This window comes from Musca vetustissima, unplaced genomic scaffold (genome assembly GCF_032173495.1).
Source record: "Musca vetustissima isolate MV318-11 ecotype Yass unplaced genomic scaffold, APGP_CSIRO_Mvet_v1 utg354616, whole genome shotgun sequence".
NCBI classification, from domain to species: Eukaryota; Metazoa; Arthropoda; class Insecta; order Diptera; family Muscidae; genus Musca; species Musca vetustissima.
In genome coordinates this window covers 906-22,455 of record NW_026878045.1, presented here as the reverse complement: position 1 = coordinate 22,455, position 21,550 = coordinate 906, and the positions used below count along the sequence as shown (strand labels likewise).

At 33.9% G+C, this 21,550-nt stretch overlaps 1 protein-coding gene across 1 annotated transcript; it reads left to right on the top strand.

Annotated features, from left to right (window-relative positions):
- The first annotated feature begins 2,849 nt into the window (after window positions 1-2,849).
- On the top strand, window positions 2,850-11,556 carry LOC133322813 (regulator of G-protein signaling 7-like). Its single transcript, XM_061531768.1, has 8 exons — window positions 2,850-3,213; window positions 3,367-3,905; window positions 3,965-4,212; window positions 7,687-7,870; window positions 8,182-8,468; window positions 8,528-8,641; window positions 8,706-8,831; window positions 11,125-11,556. The coding sequence occupies exons 1-8, from the start codon at window positions 2,850-2,852 to the stop codon at window positions 11,450-11,452; spliced, it is 2,190 nt and encodes a 729-aa protein (XP_061387752.1). The 3' UTR covers window positions 11,453-11,556.
- Window positions 11,557-21,550: the final 9,994 nt, after the last annotated feature.

Genomic DNA, 21,550 nt, shown 5'->3' with positions numbered 1-21,550 from the left:
TCCTCGAAATTTGTTTTTTTTGTGCTTTTTGTTTCAGAAAATAGTTCGGAACGTGACAGTTTTTCACTATAAAGAATTTTTTGAATTTATGAAGAAAATGCCATTAAAACGTTCATATATCGATTTCTCGTCTTTGAGGACCCCACCTATAATATTATCAGCAACATTTTCGTAGAATATTGCGAGGATGAAAACTCACATCTTGGCATAATTGGAGTCCGAAATTTTCTACGAAAAAATTCCTTATTAGATTTTACAAAAGGAATGTAATCTCGAAAAACACAAAATGGCGTGATCATAGCTTCGAATTTTGACTTATGGCAAATCTTCCTTCTGGGGTTTTCATATGCTCACCAAGGCCATTCGGCAGCAATAGGGGTTTTTAGGATTCAACCTCATGCGACTATCATACCTTTAAATGGGGACTAAACCTATATCAGTACATGAAAATTTTCGGTACATAGGTTGTACCGAATATGAGAGGTACCTTTATATGAGGTATAAATCAAAACATTAACTCCTAATTACAGGTCTCAGTTGAACAACTTTAACAATAACGACCCTAATTGGATATTTTTTGCAAAGGTGTTATTTGCAGCTAAAGAACCCGAAATACAAATTACGATGATAAAACTGATAAACCCCTTCAAAATGTCGGACATGGGGGAGTACTGGTATTATATATTATATCTCAAGACCCCGATGAATATTTTGAGATGCTGCAAACGGACTGAAAAAAATTAATGTACACATCACCTACAAAGAGTATAAAAATCTACACTTATATTTCCTTAAAATCGGAAACTCCTGAAAACTATTCTTTAAACATATCAACGCATATGTTTGTGACAATCAACGAAAAAGTGTCTGTTAATCCGGCTAAAGCATTTATTTCCTTTTTTATTATTTTAAATTTAACGGAAATATTTTTGTTTTATCCCAAAATGAAGTCAACGTATTTTGGCAACCCTCCTACTCTATAAGAGACATGCGCACAAACGATTTTCTACTCTGGCAATGCTTTCTTGTCATTCTCACTCACTTCCTTTCTCTCATCTCACATGCACAAAACATAAAATAACAACTGACGTCGGTCTTCCTGTCACAGGCACCACATTCAAGTGTCGTCTCTTCCTCTCTTCAGAGGTACTTTTTTTATGAAACTAACGGTATGTTCTGAGGATATTAATTGTCAGAACGAAGGTGTAAAATAAAACGAGAGGAGAAAAAAAAACGAAACGGAATTAAACCAACATAAAATACAATACACCAAGGAATAGGCGATGTTTTTATTAATTGATGGACCAGCCAACCATCAGCATTAAGTGAAGAGGACAAATTAATTACAAATGTGGAAAATTGAAGAACGAGTATGTGAGTGTGTACGCCAACACAAATACAATTATGGCCGATATGGATACAAATGTCTATACAGGACAACTAACTAATGTCCTGTAATGTGTGTGGCAGACGACGTTGACGACGACAGGAAGGCAGTAACATTTACGAGAGGTTATAAATAAAGAAACAAACACACACACACGGACACACTCATGCACACCGAGACAAACACTCCACATCCAAAATAAGAGTCGAAATATTCACAATGCATGTCCTTTGAGAGCGAGCGAAGAGCAGCACACACACAAACAAAAACCATAAAAGAAATTATCGAAATCAATTCGAATCCATCGAGAGTGTGTTTGAATGAGCGAACCGAGAACGAAAGAACAAATTGTTGAGGAGTAGTGAAAAAAGTGAAAAATTGCACAAAACAGCAAGAAGAAGCAGAAAAAAAAGAAAATTGACAAGGAAAAATTATTGGTGGAAAGTGGAAAATTTTTTGGGGAATAAAAATTGGAAAAAAAGTGTTTAATTAAGAGGTCCCTTGAAAAAAAAGAGAAATAAATAATAATTGTTTATCGAAGGTGTAGCCACCAGGGGACATAATATTTTACGTGCATGACAAAAAGTGAAAAAAAAACCGAAATATTGAAAGAGGACGGACGGACTCCTCAATCCTCAGTAAATAAGGTGTGTTGCTTTTTGTTGAAAGCAAAGTTGGAACAACTGTGCCAGCAGTAAGTCCTTTGGCAACCAACCAGAAGCAAAGGACATTTCTTGTGCGTATCCCTCTTTCCGTGTCGGCTGGGTCTAACGGTAATGGTGGTAACGTTGTGTGTTTCCGTGTGAAGGTGAAGTGTGTAAACTATGACTCAAATACATATGTTGGTTACCTTTATACACCGCCGTGACATTGCAGCGATGATGGTATTGTAATAGTAAACAGCACACAATCACACGTACACACACACACTCAGCGAGAGGACTCTCGTCTACTATAAAAACCTCCAAACGAAGCTCTTTAAATAAAAATTATTGTAAACTTACCCATCGATACAACTAAAGAAATATTGAATTTAAGAAAGAACCTCAACAACAAAATTTCCAACAAATTACCGCCCAAGGATATAGCAACAGAACAAGAAGAAGAAGAACAACACCAAAAACAACATTATTAACATGACTATTAAAAATGTTCGTTATTAAAAAAATCAATAAAGAAAATATCCTAAAACAACATTAACAAGACGCTATTTACAAAAAAAAAAAGCCCTCAAGAAGTCGTAGAAGAAGAAGAGCAAGAGGAGGGACATTACTTTTATAGTTCCGGTCTGGCAAATGACGAACCTACCTCGTCTATAACGGCAAGGTTGTTAACAAGTCTAGTAAACATTTAGCATTTCTGTTTTTTTTTTTCGTGTAAAACAACAACAGCAACAAAAAACCCTCACACACACCTAGACAAACAAGGAAACAGGACGGAGGGAAAAAACGCGCAATAAAACATGGTAACAATGTCTACAGAAGTGGATAAGACACAAGCGACGATAGCCAATGCCATGGCCCAAAAAGTTGAAAATACCACCACATCGCTTAATGGAGGAGCTGCGGCAGAAGAGGTCACGATGTCTTGTACTGGGGTTGGTGGTGCTGCTAGTGTAGGACTAAATAATGGTAGCCTGAATATTAAAGAGAAAATGGATGTTGAAAAACCAATTACAGAGGATGAAAAGAGCTCCCACCTTAGTAGTATTGACAACAAAGAAAATGAAGTGGACGGCAAGGTTACTCCTGGCCATGCAGTTAAGGATAGTGAAAACCCCCCGGCTAATGCACTTCCTGCCACCAAAACAACAATTGAAGACAAAGGTGATACGACATCAAAGGAATATGACAATGTTAGCACAAATTGTGTAAAAACATCTAAGGAAACGGAAACCACCTCATGCGATACTAAAACAGAAACAACAACTACCACCACCATAATTAATAACAATAACAACAACACATCATCAAAACTAGAAACAGTAACAACAGTACAAATAACAGCAACAACAACTACTACAACAGAAACTACCACCCCCACCAACACCGCCAACAAAACTAGTGAAAGTACCACTAAATCTACAACACCCACCATTACGGCTTCCACACCCAGTAAATTGAACAACACCACCACCACCACAACAAACTGTTCCTCTACTTCAAAACCCCCCTCCTCCTCCACCACCACGTGTAATACTCCCTCCTCAACAACGGCCCAACAACAGACCCTATTACCCTCATCGATACAAATCAATAAGGTAAATACCAATGCCGCTACATCATCATCATCGGCCAGCACAGCTGGAGCTTCGTCGGGAGCGAATTCGTCTGGATCATCCCACCATCAAAGAAATCAACAACAATCACATCATCAAGGTACCGGAGGACAAGGACAACAACCACCGCCACCATCCTCGTCCTCATCGCAGCATTGCCAGCTTCCCAGTCACAGTGGAAATGTTAATCATAGTAAAAATAAAAATGAAGATGCTCCCAATATTTTGGTGTATAAAAAGGTTCGGATTTTCAACATAGTTTTCAATTTATCAATAATCTGACTCTCTATGTATTTTAGATGGAGGCAATTGTTGAGAAAATGCAGGCGGAAAGCACCGGGGTCTCGGTACGCACCGTTAAAGGTTTTATGACCAAAGTTCCTTCGGTCTTTACGGGCGCCGATCTAATATCGTGGATATTGAAAAATCTCGATGTTGAAGATGTCACCGAAGCATTGCATTTTGCCCATTTGTTGGCCTCTCACGGTTATATTTTCCCCATTGATGATCATCAGTTGACGGTGAAAAATGATGGAACATTTTATCGGTAGGTATTATAACATGAGATATGTTTTTTATATCAAAACAGGTGAAAACATTGTTAAGTTCGGTCAGGAGAAAACGAAATACCATTATGTCCAGTGTCAATATGTCAATTGAAAATGCTAGATTTTGTTTAAAGTGCTAGAAAGTGCTAAAAAGTTTATAGAAGGAATTTAGCTTATAGCCAATAATTAGATCTGTATTTCTTAAAATTCTTTTCTTAATCAGAATAAAATGCTATGTCGATATAACCATGTCCGTCTGTCTGATTAAATAACGGTATAGCTCGCAATATTGAAGACAGATGTTTGAAGTTCTGCACATTTCTAATATTCCTAGGATGTTTGGTATTGAAAATGGGATATATCTGTACTTTTTAGAATAGCCCCAACCGAATTGGCTTTAATTTGATATTTTGGATTTTCATTGGAGAAAAATCTGCCTACCAACATTATCAATTTGGGTCCATATTTCAATTATTCGGTGGTTTTGTGACTTTAGGCACGTTATTCAACCGAAGTGGTTTCAATTTGATATTTCGGATTCCCATTAGACTTTCTACCTAGAATTATCAATATTGGTCCGTATTTCGGGGTAGCCTCCAGAGAGCGGTTGGGACGTTTTTTAAAAGGACCCCCCCCCCCCATTCTCGGTGTCAAAATTTTGTTGATTTAATTCGAATCTACTCTAATTCTAGAATGTTCCTACAAAATTTCAAGTGAAAATCTCAAGAACTCTTGAAGATATAGCCGATTTATTGTGTCAGCATCAAGTGACGGCTAAAGAGCTTCTCAAACTTTAAACGCGTTATTCTCAAAACGAATGGCGGGCACGATAACTCAAAAACTAATAATCCAATCGGTTTCAAATTTTCTCTGGGAGTGTGAAAATAATAATAATCCAATCGGTTTCAAAGTTTCTCTGGGAGTGTGTAGCTCTCGTATGAACTAGGATAAAGCCAATCGGTGAATATCTTCCTTATTTTTTAACTTAGTTTGTGGTAAAAAATAGGCGATTTTCCATAAAACAAATTTTCAAAGTTCCGCCATTTTGTTAATTGTTGTGCGAAGTCAATATTCCTAGTTCATACGAGAGCCAGACATGTCCTCTTTCTAACACAGTTGGAATTTTCGGATTCCGATGTTCCAGTGAGGTGAATTATTTTTCTTCCTTTTTAAATCTTCAAATATATATGTGCCAAGTTACAAACCTTAACAAGCATTGGTATTCATTTACCAGCCCATTTAAAATCTTAGAAATAAAAATTCGAGAATGGGGGGGGGGTTCCCTTAATATAATTGATTGTAATATCACATTGCGCGTTTTTGGAGGCTGGCACATATGCAGAAAATTATCAATCTATTTCAAGGTTTGCTCATAGCCCTCATATTAAAGTACCGACCTATTTTCGGTATTTTGAGAGGTTCTCTGGGCAGAAATCATTATGCGGACAATTTTCTATATGTAGTCATATAATACATATACAATTTCCGTCCTATTTGCATACTTTTAAAAATGTAATACCTTTTTTCCCATCGAAGTAGCTGTAATTTAAACCAGTAAAGAAAGTAGTAAAGTCAGACTGGGCCGACTATATGATACCTCTCACCACTTTGGGTATATTGTACATATGTATTCTAACTATTGCATGTCAATGTTCCCTCTTTCTCCAACCTACGCTAAATTTAATTTCATTCGGGCAGATTTAGAGTCGTCTGCGTAACATGGGATTAATTTATGGAAAACGACTTAAAATATATACACGCTATTCGGTACGCCGCATTGTTAAAAATTTAATATATATGTGGGAGCTATATAGAAATCTAAATCAATATTCACGAAAATTAACACGCATCTTTCTAGGCTTTATCCGTTACGCTATGCCAAATTTCATGCAAATCGAAAGATATATAAAGACTTTGGTGCACTATTTACATAGAATCAGACGAAAATATATTTGGGAGCTATATCGAAATCTGAACCGATTTTTCGGAAACTTATCACACATGATTCTAGACTCAATTCAGTACGCTACGCCAAATTTCATTTCAATCGAAGTATATAGGGTCTTTGATGCACCATTTAGATAAAATCGTACGCTGTGCCAAATTTCGTGGAAATCGAAGGATATAAAGGGACTTTGGTGCACTATTACCTAACATCGGATCAAGTTTAACACACATCGTTGTAGACTTTATTCAGTACGCTGTGCCAAATTTCGTGCAAATCGAAGGATATTATACCATTTACATAAAATCGGAAATTTTTCGATGTAAGTCCATTTTTTGACACAACCTCCCCATATAAGGGCAGACGCGACCCGTTTGCGGTACTATGAAGTGGCTATAATTTGACATTCCAGAAAGTTTATAATTTAGATTCATGAGTTTTACATTACTTCCATAAAGCACCGCTTAATTTCTTCCCAAATAAACAACCTAATACCAGACAATGTCACAGTCAGCACATGAAGAACAAAACCATGTTTAAGAAAGTTGTAATAAACAGCACGTGGTGTTTACTTTGTTTACTTGTTCACAGATTTACTGACACTTCTTTAATCGAAAAACGGCAAAATTTTTTTAAGTATCCAGAAAAAAATAAAAAAATATGGGATCTACCCCGAACCAGTATTCATATTGATTGGTAGGGAAATTGTTAACACTCATCTAAAAATACCCCCACAATACTGGTGTTTTAGAGATACCGATATAATGGGAACCAATAAAAAAGGCCCTTTTAAAAGAAGGCCAAAAATTATAATTATAATAATCCAAAATATCAACTTTGAACCAAATTCCCCTAAATATTGAATATTGGGGGTAACGTTATATGAAGGCTACTACGAAACGTCGGTTTACCTCAAGTCCTTGTGTGTCTTTTTTTCCTTATTTTCTCGAACCATAAACTAAATACAACAAGACGAGATTTTAATAAAAAAAAATTCGTTAATATGAGTTTAAATGGGGTCCCAAAGACACGAAATCAATATTTGGATTTTTTTCATTGTGCTTTTCCACGTTTATCCGATCCTTGTAAAGAAAAAATTTTATCTACGAACACTTATAAATTTCACGTAAATTGTATATTATGAAGAGTTGTCGAATATTCAAACATATATTACCTATAGTTTCTGGTAAAACTCGAAAAATATTCTGGAGTAAAAACTTTATTTTTTCTAGTTTTCTAGTCCTATAGAGGCTACGTTGATTTGAGGGGAGGGGGATCTTTTGATAGGACAATATTTAGAAGGTTAAATGGACCAATACTTTTGAGAAAAGAATGACAATAATAGCGTATATGTTCAGTTCAGTGATAGTTGAGTTAGTTATCATATTGCCGTCCGACTGTACTGATATGCTTACTTGTTTTCATGTATATACCTTCTAGACCTCAACTGGAATTTAAGCATTCCTGACCTCTTCGCACATTTTTTTTATTAAATAATTTTTAATTTATATTATCTTAATTATCATAGATTCCAAACACCATATTTCTGGCCCTCAAACTGTTGGGAACCCGAGAACACCGATTATGCCGTCTATTTGTGCAAACGGACGATGCAAAATAAAACCCGCCTAGAATTGGCCGATTATGAGGCAGAAAACTTAGCGAAGCTGCAGAAAATGTTTTCACGCAAATGGGAATTTATATTTATGCAGGTTAGTACAAAAAATAATTATGTATATCGACGCCTCCGAACCATAGTATGCTAGTATGCATGTTTTAAAGTTCTTTACGTTTTAGATACTACGGTCCTTAATTTAAATTCACTGACATTTTGGTAATCATCGGCCAATCCAAACCAAAGTTATAAGCAAAAATGTACTTAACATTGCACGTACGATTAAAGAAACTTCCATACTTTTAAAGCTTCTACTGAAAAACTCACTTTTCAGACTTAGCATACTACGGTTCGGAGGCGTCGATATTGATTTTTATTAGATCTCATAAAAATAATTCTCCATTTCAGGCTGAATCACAAAGTAAGGTGGCCAAGAAGCGCGATAAACTCGAACGCAAAGTTCTCGATTCACAAGAACGAGCCTTTTGGGATGTACATCGCCCGATGCCAGGTTGTGTCAATACCACTGAGATTGATATTAAAAAAGCATATCGTAGAGGTGCCTCTAGTCATGGTACCGGTTCTGGGGGTGCCTCAGTTGCCAAAAATCCTATAGAATTATTAACGCGCATTATAACGCTGAGGAAGCAAAAGCTGGAACGTCGTACAATAAAAGTTTCGAAGGCGGCAGAAGCGTAAGTAGTCGAAACTTTGGAGACAATTTATATGATAATTAAAATATTATCGTTTATAGGTTGGTATCCTATTATGAGCAATATAATGAATTTGATTACTTTATAACCTCACCGGATTTGCCAAATCCCTGGCAAACGGATAGCACAGAGATGTGGGATGCCGAGAAAAATAGGTGAGCATAATTGTGGACTATAAATTTAAGAATATTGGATTTAATTACATACTTAATTTTACAGCAAAGAGGTATCCATGAGACGTTGCAAACGCTGGGCATTTAGTATGCGTGAACTATTGAAGGATCCTATGGGCCGTGAACAATTTGCCAAATTTCTGGAAAAGGAATATAGTTATGAGAATTTATTGTAAGTATCAAATAGTTTATAGTATCTTAATTGAAATTGATAATAATGATAAACTCTCGGAGACAGCTTCTGGTATTAGATTGAGCAAAGGCCACCTAATCGCCATTCAAAGTCTGAAATTCTTTGGAATGGGATGCATTTTGTTTTTTTTTCTATTGTCACTTTCTCAAGGCGTTCTGTCTTTTTTCTTTGAATACCCTTGACGACATTCACCTTCTCTCATTTGTAGAAGCCCTTGTGGAACCCTTATATCGTTAACATTCAATGGTGTTTTGTTTATACCCTTCACCACATTGTGGTACAGGGTATTATGTCTTTGTGCATATGTTTGTAACAGGTAAAAATAATCGAGATAGATCCATGGTTCCTTTTTAGAATATGCATAGAATCACTTTTTAAGTCGATTTATGCATGTCCGTCCGTCTGCCCGTCTGTCAGTCTGTCCATGTATTTTTGTGAACAAAGTACAGGACGCATTTATGATCCGATTTGGATGATGGCGTAGGTCACTTTTTTGGCCCAAGGACGAACCCTTTTGAAATTGGGAAAAATCGGTCCAGATTTAGATATAGCTCCCATATATGTTTTCCTCCGATTTAATGTAAATGGTGTACCAATGTTTCTATATATCGTTCGATTTGCACGAAATTTGGCATAGCGTAATGAATTATGTCTAGAATGATGTGCGTTAAGTTTCCTGGAAATCGGTCCAAATTTAGATATAGCTCCCATATATATTTTCGTCCGATTTAAGGTAAATGGTGTACCAATGTCACTACATATCTTTCGATTTGTACGAAATTTGGCATAGCGTAATGAATTATGTCTAGAATGACGTGTGTTAAGTTGCCTGGAAATCGGTCCACATTATATTTTCGTCCGATTTAAGGTAAATGACACAGCGTAATTAATTAGGTCTACAATGATGTGTGTTAAGTTTCCTGAAAATCGGTTCAGATTTAGATATAGCTAATACCTATGAAAGTTGTTCGGTCTGCAGAAAATCCCTAGAAGTTTCTTGCGAGTTGGAATGTCCCCTTAAAAGACCACTGAAGGTGTTTATCTTTGAAATGTTTCTGAAGGATCTGCTTTTTATAATTAGAACCCCAAGTCAGTATTCCTTCTACATAGTTCCGGCTCTTCTGTTTTTAAAGAATACCTTATGATAGTGTACAGACTGTCTTTAAAATACCTTCAAGTAGTCTGTTCTCATGAAACCTTTTGCTTTGCAAAATACAACTAGAACTATACCTTCCTTCTGCACATTCCGTTGATGACTACCATTGATTTTTTCTAAAATATTTAAACATATTATTAATATCATACCTATTTTCCTACTCCGTCCTACTTTACATATTTGCCCTAATTTCTCCTCTCTCTCTCTCTAATTTCTTTTTGTTGACATGTATAGGACCTATATGACATGTATAGGACCTATCCTTTGGGGATCTTTAAAATGATTTTTTATAAATGATAGAATAAGACTTTTGAAAGGACCACAGAAAGCTCTCCTGACTGTATAAGTACTCCGGAAGACCATGGTATGGAAGTTCTACCACAAGACGTTGTTATTATTAGAAGTTTTTCTATTTGTAGAATACCTTTATAGAGTCCTTGAACAAAGTTATCCACTCTTCAGAAAAACTCTGCTATAATATCACGTCTGGACTTTATTGTACTAACTTTTTATAGTCTTCCTCCTAATAACGTCATGATTAATGCCTTGATCTTTAGACATGCACGCCGACGTTGTAATCGATCTAAAGGTCCTTTGTTTTATATAGAAGGATTTTTGTACAAAGAAGGCTTTCGCATGTGTAAGTTCTTTAAAAGTTCATATACCTCTTAACAAAATCTATGCCATCTATTTGCAAAAAAAAAAAAAAAAAAACGTCAGGAAAGTATCGCCATATTGAAGACAAAGTATTACCATTTACAAGACTGATAGGAGGTGGACTAATGGGAGTGTTGGTAATTTGCGGCGCATGCTTTCACTAAACATCTATATGTAGAGAAGTATGTTAGATATATTTGGCAAATTTTCTGACCGAAACGGCTATAATTTCGTATTTAAGTTTTTCAGAGGATCAACAATTACCTTCAAGCAAGAATTCATATTTTCAGTATAGGATATTCCGTGGTGCTTCCATAAAAATATCAATAAATAATATATTCAGAATAATGGTACCCAAGTTTTTAGATTTTTTTTTTTTGGTTCCCCGTGATGGAGATTTTAACCTGGTCCTCTTTCTTTTAAACATTTTTATTTATATTCGATATTTTTTCTTTGTAGGTTCTGGGAATCGGTCCAAGAAATGAAGGCACTACCTCAAAGTGAAATCAAAGAGACGATACAACGTATTTGGCAAGAATTTCTCGCACCCGATGCACCAAAAGCTGTTAATGTCGATTCGAAGTCGGTGGAATTGGCACGCGAAGCTGTCAATTCACCGAATGGACCAAATCGTTGGTGTTTTGATGTTGCTGCCGCCCATGTTTATCATCTGATGGAACGTGATTCATATCCACGCTACTTACGTTCCGATATGTATAAGGATTATATTAATTGTTCACGCAAGAAGATCAAGTCGATACCAAATCTATTTGGGGTGAAACGCTGAAGCGTGGTTCCTGCGGTTGCTTTGTCCTCGGCAACCGCAGCAACCACCTCGTCCCACCACCATCATCATCAGCAAGCACATCCTACAACATCATCATCGTCGGCAACGTCGGCTGGCGGTGCTGGTGTTGCATCGACACCATCGGGAGGAAGTGCATCGCAGCATACGCCGCATCATAGATTTTCATCGTAGATTTCAAATAAAATATTTTGTGAGTACATGAAGTGAGAAGAGAGAAGTAACTTGTATGGTATCCTATACCACCACCCTCATAACTATACTCATCGTTAGAAAGCCAGGAATTGTAGGGTATTATTAAAAAAAAGGAAAATTAATAATAAATAAAATAAAATATTTACAAAAAAAAACTATATATGAATGTGCAACACATTAAATCGTTTTTTAGATTTTAAAAGAAAATTTAGCGAAATGGTGGTTGAATGTTGAAAAATTAAAGAGAAAAATATAGAAAAGAAAATGGCTGCTAGATTTGAATTATATTTTGTAATTATTTATTTTTTTTATTTAATTAAACCGAAAGAAAATAATAAAAATTAAATTAATTAATGGCTATCAAAACATAAACAAAACAGGAGATATATAAATGTTTATTTTTGTGTTATATTTATATGTAAAAAAATACAAAAAATAAACTAACAAACCGAGAAACTAATCGTTAAACGTATGTTAAATGTAAGTTTAAATGAAAACTAAGCAAATAATAATAAAATTAAAAACAATATACATATATGGAAATTTACCTTATAAGGATTTGGTCGAAACATTTCGAAAACATATACATACATATATTACATATAATCAAAAAAGAAAAAGCCCCCGAATATCACCCCCATCCTTTATATCGCCCCAAAGATTCGAAAATAAAAGAAACATATTTACATACACTCATACATTACAGAAACATATACATCAATATATATCGAAATACATACATAGTTTGCAAAACGCATATAGCAAAAAAAAATATGGAAATAAATTGCATAACATTTTAGAATAATTGATTTAAAAACAAATGAAGTATAACTGAACTTAAAAACATAAAACCTAATAAAATAATGAAATTAAGAAGAAGAAAATGTGAAAACCAAAAATGCAAAAATAAATAAATAAATCCTATATATACCTTAAAAGTGTATATGAAATGTGAATTAAGGATTTGTATTATTTACAAGAATATGGGATTTCGGGGTTTTTAAAGAATATTTTTCATGGACCAAGGCGTGGATTTATTAAAGAATATATTTTCAAAGACCATCCAAGGCGTGGATTTATTAAAGAATATATTTTCAAAGACCATCCAAGGCGTGGATTTATTAAAGAATATATTTTCAAAGACCATCCAAGGCGTGGATTTATCTCATCTTAAACATATCTTCAAACTTATTTTATAACACCACGTAGTTGCCGTTTGCCGTACAAGCCTATTAGATTGAAATAAAAGTTAAATTTCAAAAGTGAATTGATTTAATGTTAACGAACTATAAAAATAAATTATTTTTTGTTAAATGATCATTTCTATACGTTACTATTTTAAAATTCCTGACTATATGTAGCGACAAACATCATGCTTAGAATGAAATGCTAACGGAATACTAATGCAAATCTTGATGAATGAAATAATAAAGAAAACAACAAACACTTAAAATATTGAGAGAATTTAAAAAGAAATAAAAATGAAATAATTCTCAAATAAATCGAAATAAATTCTCAACAGTTGATTATAGAAAATGTGATTAGACTTTAGTGGAATTTTTCACAGAATATAAATCATTTATTTTGAACAATTAAAGTTCCCAAATCGTTGACATAGATCAAAGTACGATAAAAATCAGAGTGTAAAGAGTGCAAAATCAGTCATTTGACAAATTTTGCTGCTAAGAAAAATATATATCTCAAAAATATTCGCAGTTAATTGGCTATCAATTAAAAATTTATGATTTCCATATTTCTTATCATTAGACCAATATCTTTGGTTTTATTTTCATCGCAATTTCAATTTAATTGTTGCTACAAATTTCATCATGAACGATAGCGCGGGAGTTTTATTAAAAAATAATAAATTAATTAGGAAATTAAAAAACAGAGACCCACCCACACATTGTTTGGGGTGTTAGTAATATAATATTGTTTCCATGGTTTAAATGCGATGTGACGAAATTATTACCACATGATTGAACATAAACCATAATCTGCGACTTCGCCCATGTGATTCACAAAACAAAAATCACAATTAAATTAAATAAAAGTCCTCCAAAATTCCGCAATAAAATTTTTAAGGATCATTGATTATGTGTTATAAACATTATTCTTCTAGGGACCATCCATCCAAAGACCAATATAATCGAGGATTTACAAAGAATACTTTTCAAAGACCACTATAATTGTGAATTTAAAAAAATATACATTTGAAAGAACAACAGAACCGTTGGTTTTTAAAGAATATTTTATCATTATCATTTTTAAATTCTATTTTTCAATGACGCGTAGGGTTTTAAAGGGTATTTCTTCAATGAATTTTTAGAGAGGATTTAAAAATAGAACTAACTTATGAGAGGATTTTTAAAGAAAAAATTTATTCACCGGGATCTCCGGTGAATAATTGGAGGCGTTGCACACGTATGTTTAGACACGCCTGCCTGCTTTTCTATTTGAAGTCACGATAGATAGATTTATGATAGAGCTATAAAATGTTGGCACACAACATATTAACCGTATATATATATATATATATATATACATATGTTCTCTATATGCATATTTATATATAATTTCTCTATATGCAAAAAAAAAACTATAGTGGTCGATTTTCATAATTCTCCCTAGATACAAATTTTTTTATAATTAAAGACATTTTGCAATGCAAGAAAAGGGTAATAATCGCTTGGTGCTAATTCCGGACTGTATTGCGGATGCATTAAAACTTCCCAACCATGCTCCTGAAGTTTCTGGTGAGTTACTGCAGATGTGCGTGGCCTAGCGTTGTCCTGGTGGAACACGACACATCTCCTGTTGACCATTCTGGTCTATGCCTTTCAATAAAAACTTATTCTGTGAAATAGAGATTCAATAGAACTCCATCTTTCTACATAGCATTCATACACAGGTACCATTTTATTTTCGCACGTTGAAGCTCCTAGGTCAGTTTTGCAATCTGTATGTGCGTAACTTGGAATTTAATTTTCTCAGAGCATAAACTGCCTACTGTGGACTTTTTACGTGAAAAAAGCAAAAAAAGTGTTTTGCGGAAGTCTTCGGAATTTTCGAAGAATTTTCCGATTTTATGTTAAATTTACTAGTTTATAAAATATTGACCTTTTGTGGGGGGGGTACCAGAAGAAGTGTACCGATTTTCACAATCTTCGAACTTAATTTGAATTTGAAAGAAATGTTACGATGATAACAGTTTGGATAAAATCGGTCATCCCATTAGCCTATAATATTATATTTATAAATATTAAAAATGATGGCCCTTTGTGGAGGAAGTACCAGAACGAGTGGATGAAAGGGTTCCATATTTAGACCTGATCTTGGTTTGGTATAAATAATAGGTTATGCAAAGTTTGGTTCAAATGAGATAGCCCGTTCGCATGATATTATAAAATTAATTTTTTGTGCGTGGATTAAAAAAAATATTTCTCAAGGATTATCCGACCTATAAGCTTGGAGTTGTTTAAAACCTGTTTTCAATCACAAAAGGGGATTTTTTTAATCACCTTAAAATTAACCGGGAGCATTACCCTACAACTTTCTCGATATGTACGCTATAATTTTTCCGGCCTCTCCAAACCGACACGTCTCTCGACCATCTAATCATTTGTGTTAATTGTATGGTTTGACATTAACATACTTCCCCTATATGGTAATAAAACATTACAAATGTAATTTTTTTATCATTGAACTACATTTTCAAACAAATTGAATGTTATTCAGAAAATCCAATAATAAATTGTATGCATTATAGTGAAATATATACATATTTTTTTGATACAAATAATGCGGTTATGATATAATAAAAAATCAACATGCAAATTATATCAAATAGTTATTAGGTATTTTTTTAAATATTTTAATTCACATTTATTAGTCGGAATTCTATAGAATATAGCAATTGTTAAAAAATTATATGATTTTTGGAATTAGGATTCCTATGGAATTTTTATATTTATTTCATCCGTTTATTCTTGCTAATCATATAATTTATCTTATTATAAAGCATAATTTGATTTATTACTTAAGAGTCAGCATGAAAATGAATTAAAAAACACACACTTTATGTGACAAAAAACTAATCTTTGTTTATGATTTACTATTATTACTTTATCACTTAATATATTAGACTATTTACTTTATCGTGCAGAATTTTATTTTTATTTTTTTATTTAAATTTCCAATAAAAATGACTTAAAATTGGTGATAAGTCATTTTCTCACACTACTAACTTTTATATTATCATAAAAATTAAGCATAAATTTTACTTCCTTTTTTATCAGATAATTTGTTTTTATTTCTTCTAGAAGAAGAAATTATGAGAATAGGAAAAATTATTTGCAAATCAAGATAAAAGAAAACAGGTCAATTGTCGGGACCTTTATATGCTAGGTTGTTAATGGGTTGTTTATGTTCTGAGAAAATTTCAAAGCTTTATATTAAATATAGCGATCCCTCGGTCTATATTTTGATAAAGCCCCTATATAACGGTACAGCTCCATTATTGGTATTTTGAAGCTTAAATCACATTTTACCACCGTAAAGGCGCTGATGTTATATTCCGGAGTTTTTGAGACTGACAACGAATACATGAACATAATAAAAATCGACGTTTTGATATAGAACCCATGCAAAAATCCTACCGTATTTTTGTAATTTAAAGACCCCTTCATGGTGGAGGTTATAAGAGGGTCGCTCAATTGTTTATTCATATATGGAGCGTTTTAATCACATATGATTTGTATGAGATTTGTTCATTTTTTTAGATTTTGAAAATTTGTACAGGAGGTAGGAATAGACCTATTTGCACTTAATGTATCTCCAATAAAAATTATTACGGATATGGGATTTAAAATTTTGTCACCGATAGGAATTATCTTCGGATATAATATTTGGTAATTTTTTTACATTGAGAAAAATTGGATCGAAGCGAATTAAATTATTTATTAATACTAATTTTTCAATCATTAAAAATATTTATTTTTTGAGTACTATTAAAAAACTAGGATTTAAAAATTATATAATTTTTTTGCAAATACTTTCATAGAAGTTGATTTTTATACCCTACACAACTATGTTGTCATGGTATTATAGCTTTGTGTAGGTACAAGAGTTTGTAAAGCCACAAAATATTGGTCCTAGACCCAACTTTAAGTATACCGATCGTCATATCTCGACTAGCCTGGTCGATCTAGACATGTGTATCCGTCCGTTTGGGAATGAAATGGACCAATAACTTTATGTTTGTCTATTTTCCTGGTCGCTCTGGAGGCCATAATTATGACCCGAACACCACGAAAATTTCGCGCTCTTCACCTTGAAAGTTTACGGTTATGGTCAAGAACGACGCCTATTATTTTCGGTGATGTTATGCTATTTGGGGGTTTTATTTTGGGTATAAATTTTTATACCCTTCACCACACTGTGGTACAGAGTATTATGTTATGGAAACGAAATAGACCCGTAGTTCATTTTGAGAAAATGCATATGATCCGAATTGGATGAAATTTGGCACAGCTCATTTGTTTGGCCCAAGGACGAACCCGATTGAAACACAATTTTGCACAACGTACTGAAGTTACTACAACATAACGTGTGTCAAGTTTCGTCGAAATCGGTTCAGATTTGGATATACCTCTCATATATAGTCTCACCCGATGGTGCACCAAAGACCCGAAATATAGCCAATTAACACACAATTTTGCACATCGTATGTATTTATATATAGCTCCATACATTCTAAGTAAATAATACAATACAATACATTCTAATACTACACATTCTAAGTCAATAATAAACCAAAGGCTCAAAATATGACCGATAGGCACACAATTTTGAATATCATAGTTATGTTAGTATAGCCTATCGTGTGGCAATTTTCGTTGAAATCGGTTCAGATTTGGATACATTAAATATATGGGAGCTATATCTAAATCTAAACCGATTTTCAGTAAACTTAACACACATCATTCTAGACCTAATTCATTACGCTGTGCCAAATTTCGTGCCAATCGAAAGACATATATGGAGTTTGGTGCACCATTTACATTAAATCGGACGAAAATATATATGGGAGCTATATCTAAATCAGAACCGATTTTCAGGAAACTTAACACAAATCATTCTAGATCTAATTCATTACGCTGTGCCAAATTTCGTACAAATCGAGAGATGTATAGGGACTTTGGTGCACCATTTACATTAAATCGGACGAATCTATATATGGGAGCTATATCAAAATCTGAACCGATTTTTCCCAATTTTAATAGGGCCAAACAAATGAGCTGTGCCAAATCTGATCCAATTCGGATCATAAATGCGGCCTGTACTTTGTTTACAATTTAACATAGACAGACAGACGGACGGACATGCATAAATCGACTTAAAAAGTGATTCTATGCATATTCTAAAAAGGAATCGTGTGTCTATCTCGCTTCCTTTTGCCTGTTACAAACACATGCACAAAGACATAACCCGTTTTTGTCTCTTTTAATGGAAGCACTTGTTTTTACTTGTTTTATTATTTTGAAATCTTTTATCACAGGAAAACTTAAATCCCTGTCTAATATACTGCATTCTTTATTTTGTACCTTGAAGATGCAATAACTTTTTAAATAATTTAAAAATAAATTCATGTTCTAGAAGTGCAAATAAAAACCAGTAAGGAAAGTAGTAAAGTCGGATGGGGCCGACTATATGATACCCTTCACCACTTTGGGTATATTCAACCGATGAATCCTAAGAGTTGTCGCATTTTTGAAGGACCAGTAAAATGAAATTGGATTCATAAACATGTCATTCTGCAACCTATACTATACTTTGCAACATATACTAAATTACTTAATTTAAAATCGGACGGAAAGCTATATCAAAATCTAAACCGATTTCATCGGAACTTGTCCCAGGTTATGTTATACTAATTTCAGTATGTTTTGTGCATATCAGAAACATTTTAAGATCTTGGTGCATCATTTACTAAAAATCGTGAGATAATATATATGGTAGCTCTATCCAAATTTGAGCCGATTTCACCAAAACTTTCCAAATTTTAGGGACTTTGATAAAGAATGATATACAATGACTTTGGTATACCATTTAATTAAGTCCGACGAAAATATATGTGGGAGCTATATTTAAATCTGAACCGAATTGCATGAAATTTAACACGCATCGTTCTAGACTTAATTCAGTACGCTATGCCAAATTTCGTGCAAATCGATGGATATATAGGGGCTTTGGTGCAATATTTACCTAAAATCGGAGGAAAATATATATGGGAGCTATATCAAAATCTGAACCGATTTTCACGAAACTTGGCACACATCATTCTGGACCTAATTCAGTACTCTATGCCGTAAATGGTGCCCCATTTACCTTAAATCGGACGAACCTATATATGGGAGCTATATCTAAATCTGAACCGATTTTCTCGAAACTTGGCACACATCGTTCTGGACCTAATTCAGTACTCTGTGCCAAATTTCAATCAAATCGAAAGATAAAGAGGGACTTTGGAGCCCCATTTACCTTAAATCGGACGAAACTATATATGGGAGCTCTATCTAAATCTGAACCGAGTTTCTCAAAACTTGGCACACATCGTTCAGCACCTAATTCAGTACTCTATGTCAAATTTCATGCAAATCGAAGGATGTAGAGAGACTTTGTTGCCCAATTTTCATTAAATCGGACGAAAATATATATGGGAGCTATATCTAAATCTGAACCGATTTTCTCGAAATTTGGCAGACATCATTCTAGACGTAAATGATTAGGCTGTACCAAATTTCGTGCAAATCGAAAGATATATAGGGACTTTGGGGCACCATTTACATGAAATCGGACGAAACTGTATATGGGAGCTATATCTTAATCTGGACCGATTTTCTCGAAACTGGGCAGACATCATTCTAGGCTCAATTCAGTATGTTATGCCAAATTTCGTGCAAATCAAAAGATATATAGGGACTTTGGGGCACCATTTACATGAAATCGGACGAAACTATATATGGGAGCTATATCTAAATCTGGACCGAGTTTTACGAAACTTGGCAGACGTCATTCTAGACCTAAACGGTTAGGCTGTACCAAATTTCGTGCTAATCGAAAGATATATAGGGACCGTTTACATTAAATCGGTTAAATATATATCTAAATCTGAACCGATTTTTACGAAACTTGGCAGACATCATTCTAGACCTAAATGATTAGGCTGTACCAAATTTCGTGCAAATCGAAAGATATATAGGGACCGTTTACATTAAATCGGTTAAATATATATATGGGAGCTATATCTAAATCTGAACCGATTTTTCCCAATTTCAATAGGGTTCGTCCTTGGGTCAAGTAAGTGACCTATGCTAAATTTCATCCAATTCGGATTATAAATGCGACCTGTACTTTGTTTACAATTTTACATCGACAGACAGACGGACGGACGGACGGACATGCATAAATCGACTCAGAAAGTGATTCTATGCATATTCTCAAAAGGAACCATGTGTCTATCTCGTTTCCTTTTGCCTGTTACAAACATATGCACAAAGACATAATACCCTGTACCACAGAGTGGTGAAGGGTATAAAAAACAGACAATTACCCCATACTTGTACTATGAATGAATTTCTAAATAAATAAATTGCACAAACAACACAACAAAGCTACACAAAAATCCCATTTTAGATAATTAAGAACTTATTTAGTTAACGAAATACGCCCCTGAATCACACAGCCAGACTTCGGACGACAGTCGAGAACGTGATAAGCAATTTATCTCTCATTAGAAGATATTTTGTGCAACATGTGAACAATGTGAATAAGAAAAAAATAAACAGAACCGATGGAAATGCGGTAAGATGTCAACGATGTCAAACTATTGGAAAAAAGTAGGCAAAGCCTCCAAGTCCGGTGGAACGTTGAACACCTCGACAAGACTAAACACATACGAGTATGTATATATAAAAATACATAGTAGCACAAACAAATGTTTTGATGTTTGCAAAGTGGCCGGATACGAAAAAAAAACAAACTAGGTGATCTGAGCTAAAGCGAAACTATGTAAACAAATTGTTGGGAAAACACCAGTCCGCTTTGGGATGTCTTATATGTCAAGTATGATAAGCAGTGTATGTTCTCAGTGTGTGAAATGCTGCATAACATACTGTTTTATATTTATGATAACCTGTGTGTGATATTCCTAATCATAATGGACCGAATGGAAAAATGATAAAAGTTTGTCCACACGATATTTTAGTAGTTATTGGTTTTGAAAATGGAGGCAATCTTCATTGGAATGGTAGGATCTATAAAGAATCTTCAATATCGACCTTTATATTTCAAAGACACATTTTTCTTAAAATCAAATACCCTCTTGACATTGGGTATACTTTCTGCAAACTATATTTTAATTCCATTATGATAAAAATTTAATTGAGTCTATGTTTGTTTATGACATTAACTGAAAGCATAACAATATAAGATAACAGCCCAGTTACCTGTTTCAATGATAAAACAAAACATGGAAAAGTTTAATAAACATAATCTTATTGTAGGTCCAATAAAAACAGATTGCTCGTTTTTAACAAAAAAGTGGCCTTTGAATAGAAACTACCGACATTTATTCGAAAATTTATGTTTTAAAGGAAATCCTTGTAAAATGTATTCTTAAAAAATCCGCACCTTGAATAGTCCTTCCTTCACCTTGGATGGTCTACTGAAAAAATATTCTTTAATAAATCCACGCCTTGGATGGTCTATTGAAAAAATATTCTTTAATAAATCCACGCCTTGGATGGTCTATTGAAAAAATATTCTTTAATAAATCCACGCCTTGGATGGTCTATTGAAAAAATATTCTTTAATAAATCCACG

Bases quoted from the DNA above. Each gene is read 5' to 3' on its own strand.
- LOC133322813 (XM_061531768.1), top strand. From the start codon at position 2,850: ATGGTAACAATGTCTACAGAAGTGGATAAGACACAAGCGACGATAGCC. The intron at 4,213-7,686 runs GTAGGTATTATA...TAATTATCATAG, and splicing joins AATGATGGAACATTTTATCG to ATTCCAAACACCATATTTCT. The intron at 8,642-8,705 runs GTGAGCATAATT...TTAATTTTACAG, and splicing joins TGGGATGCCGAGAAAAATAG to CAAAGAGGTATCCATGAGAC.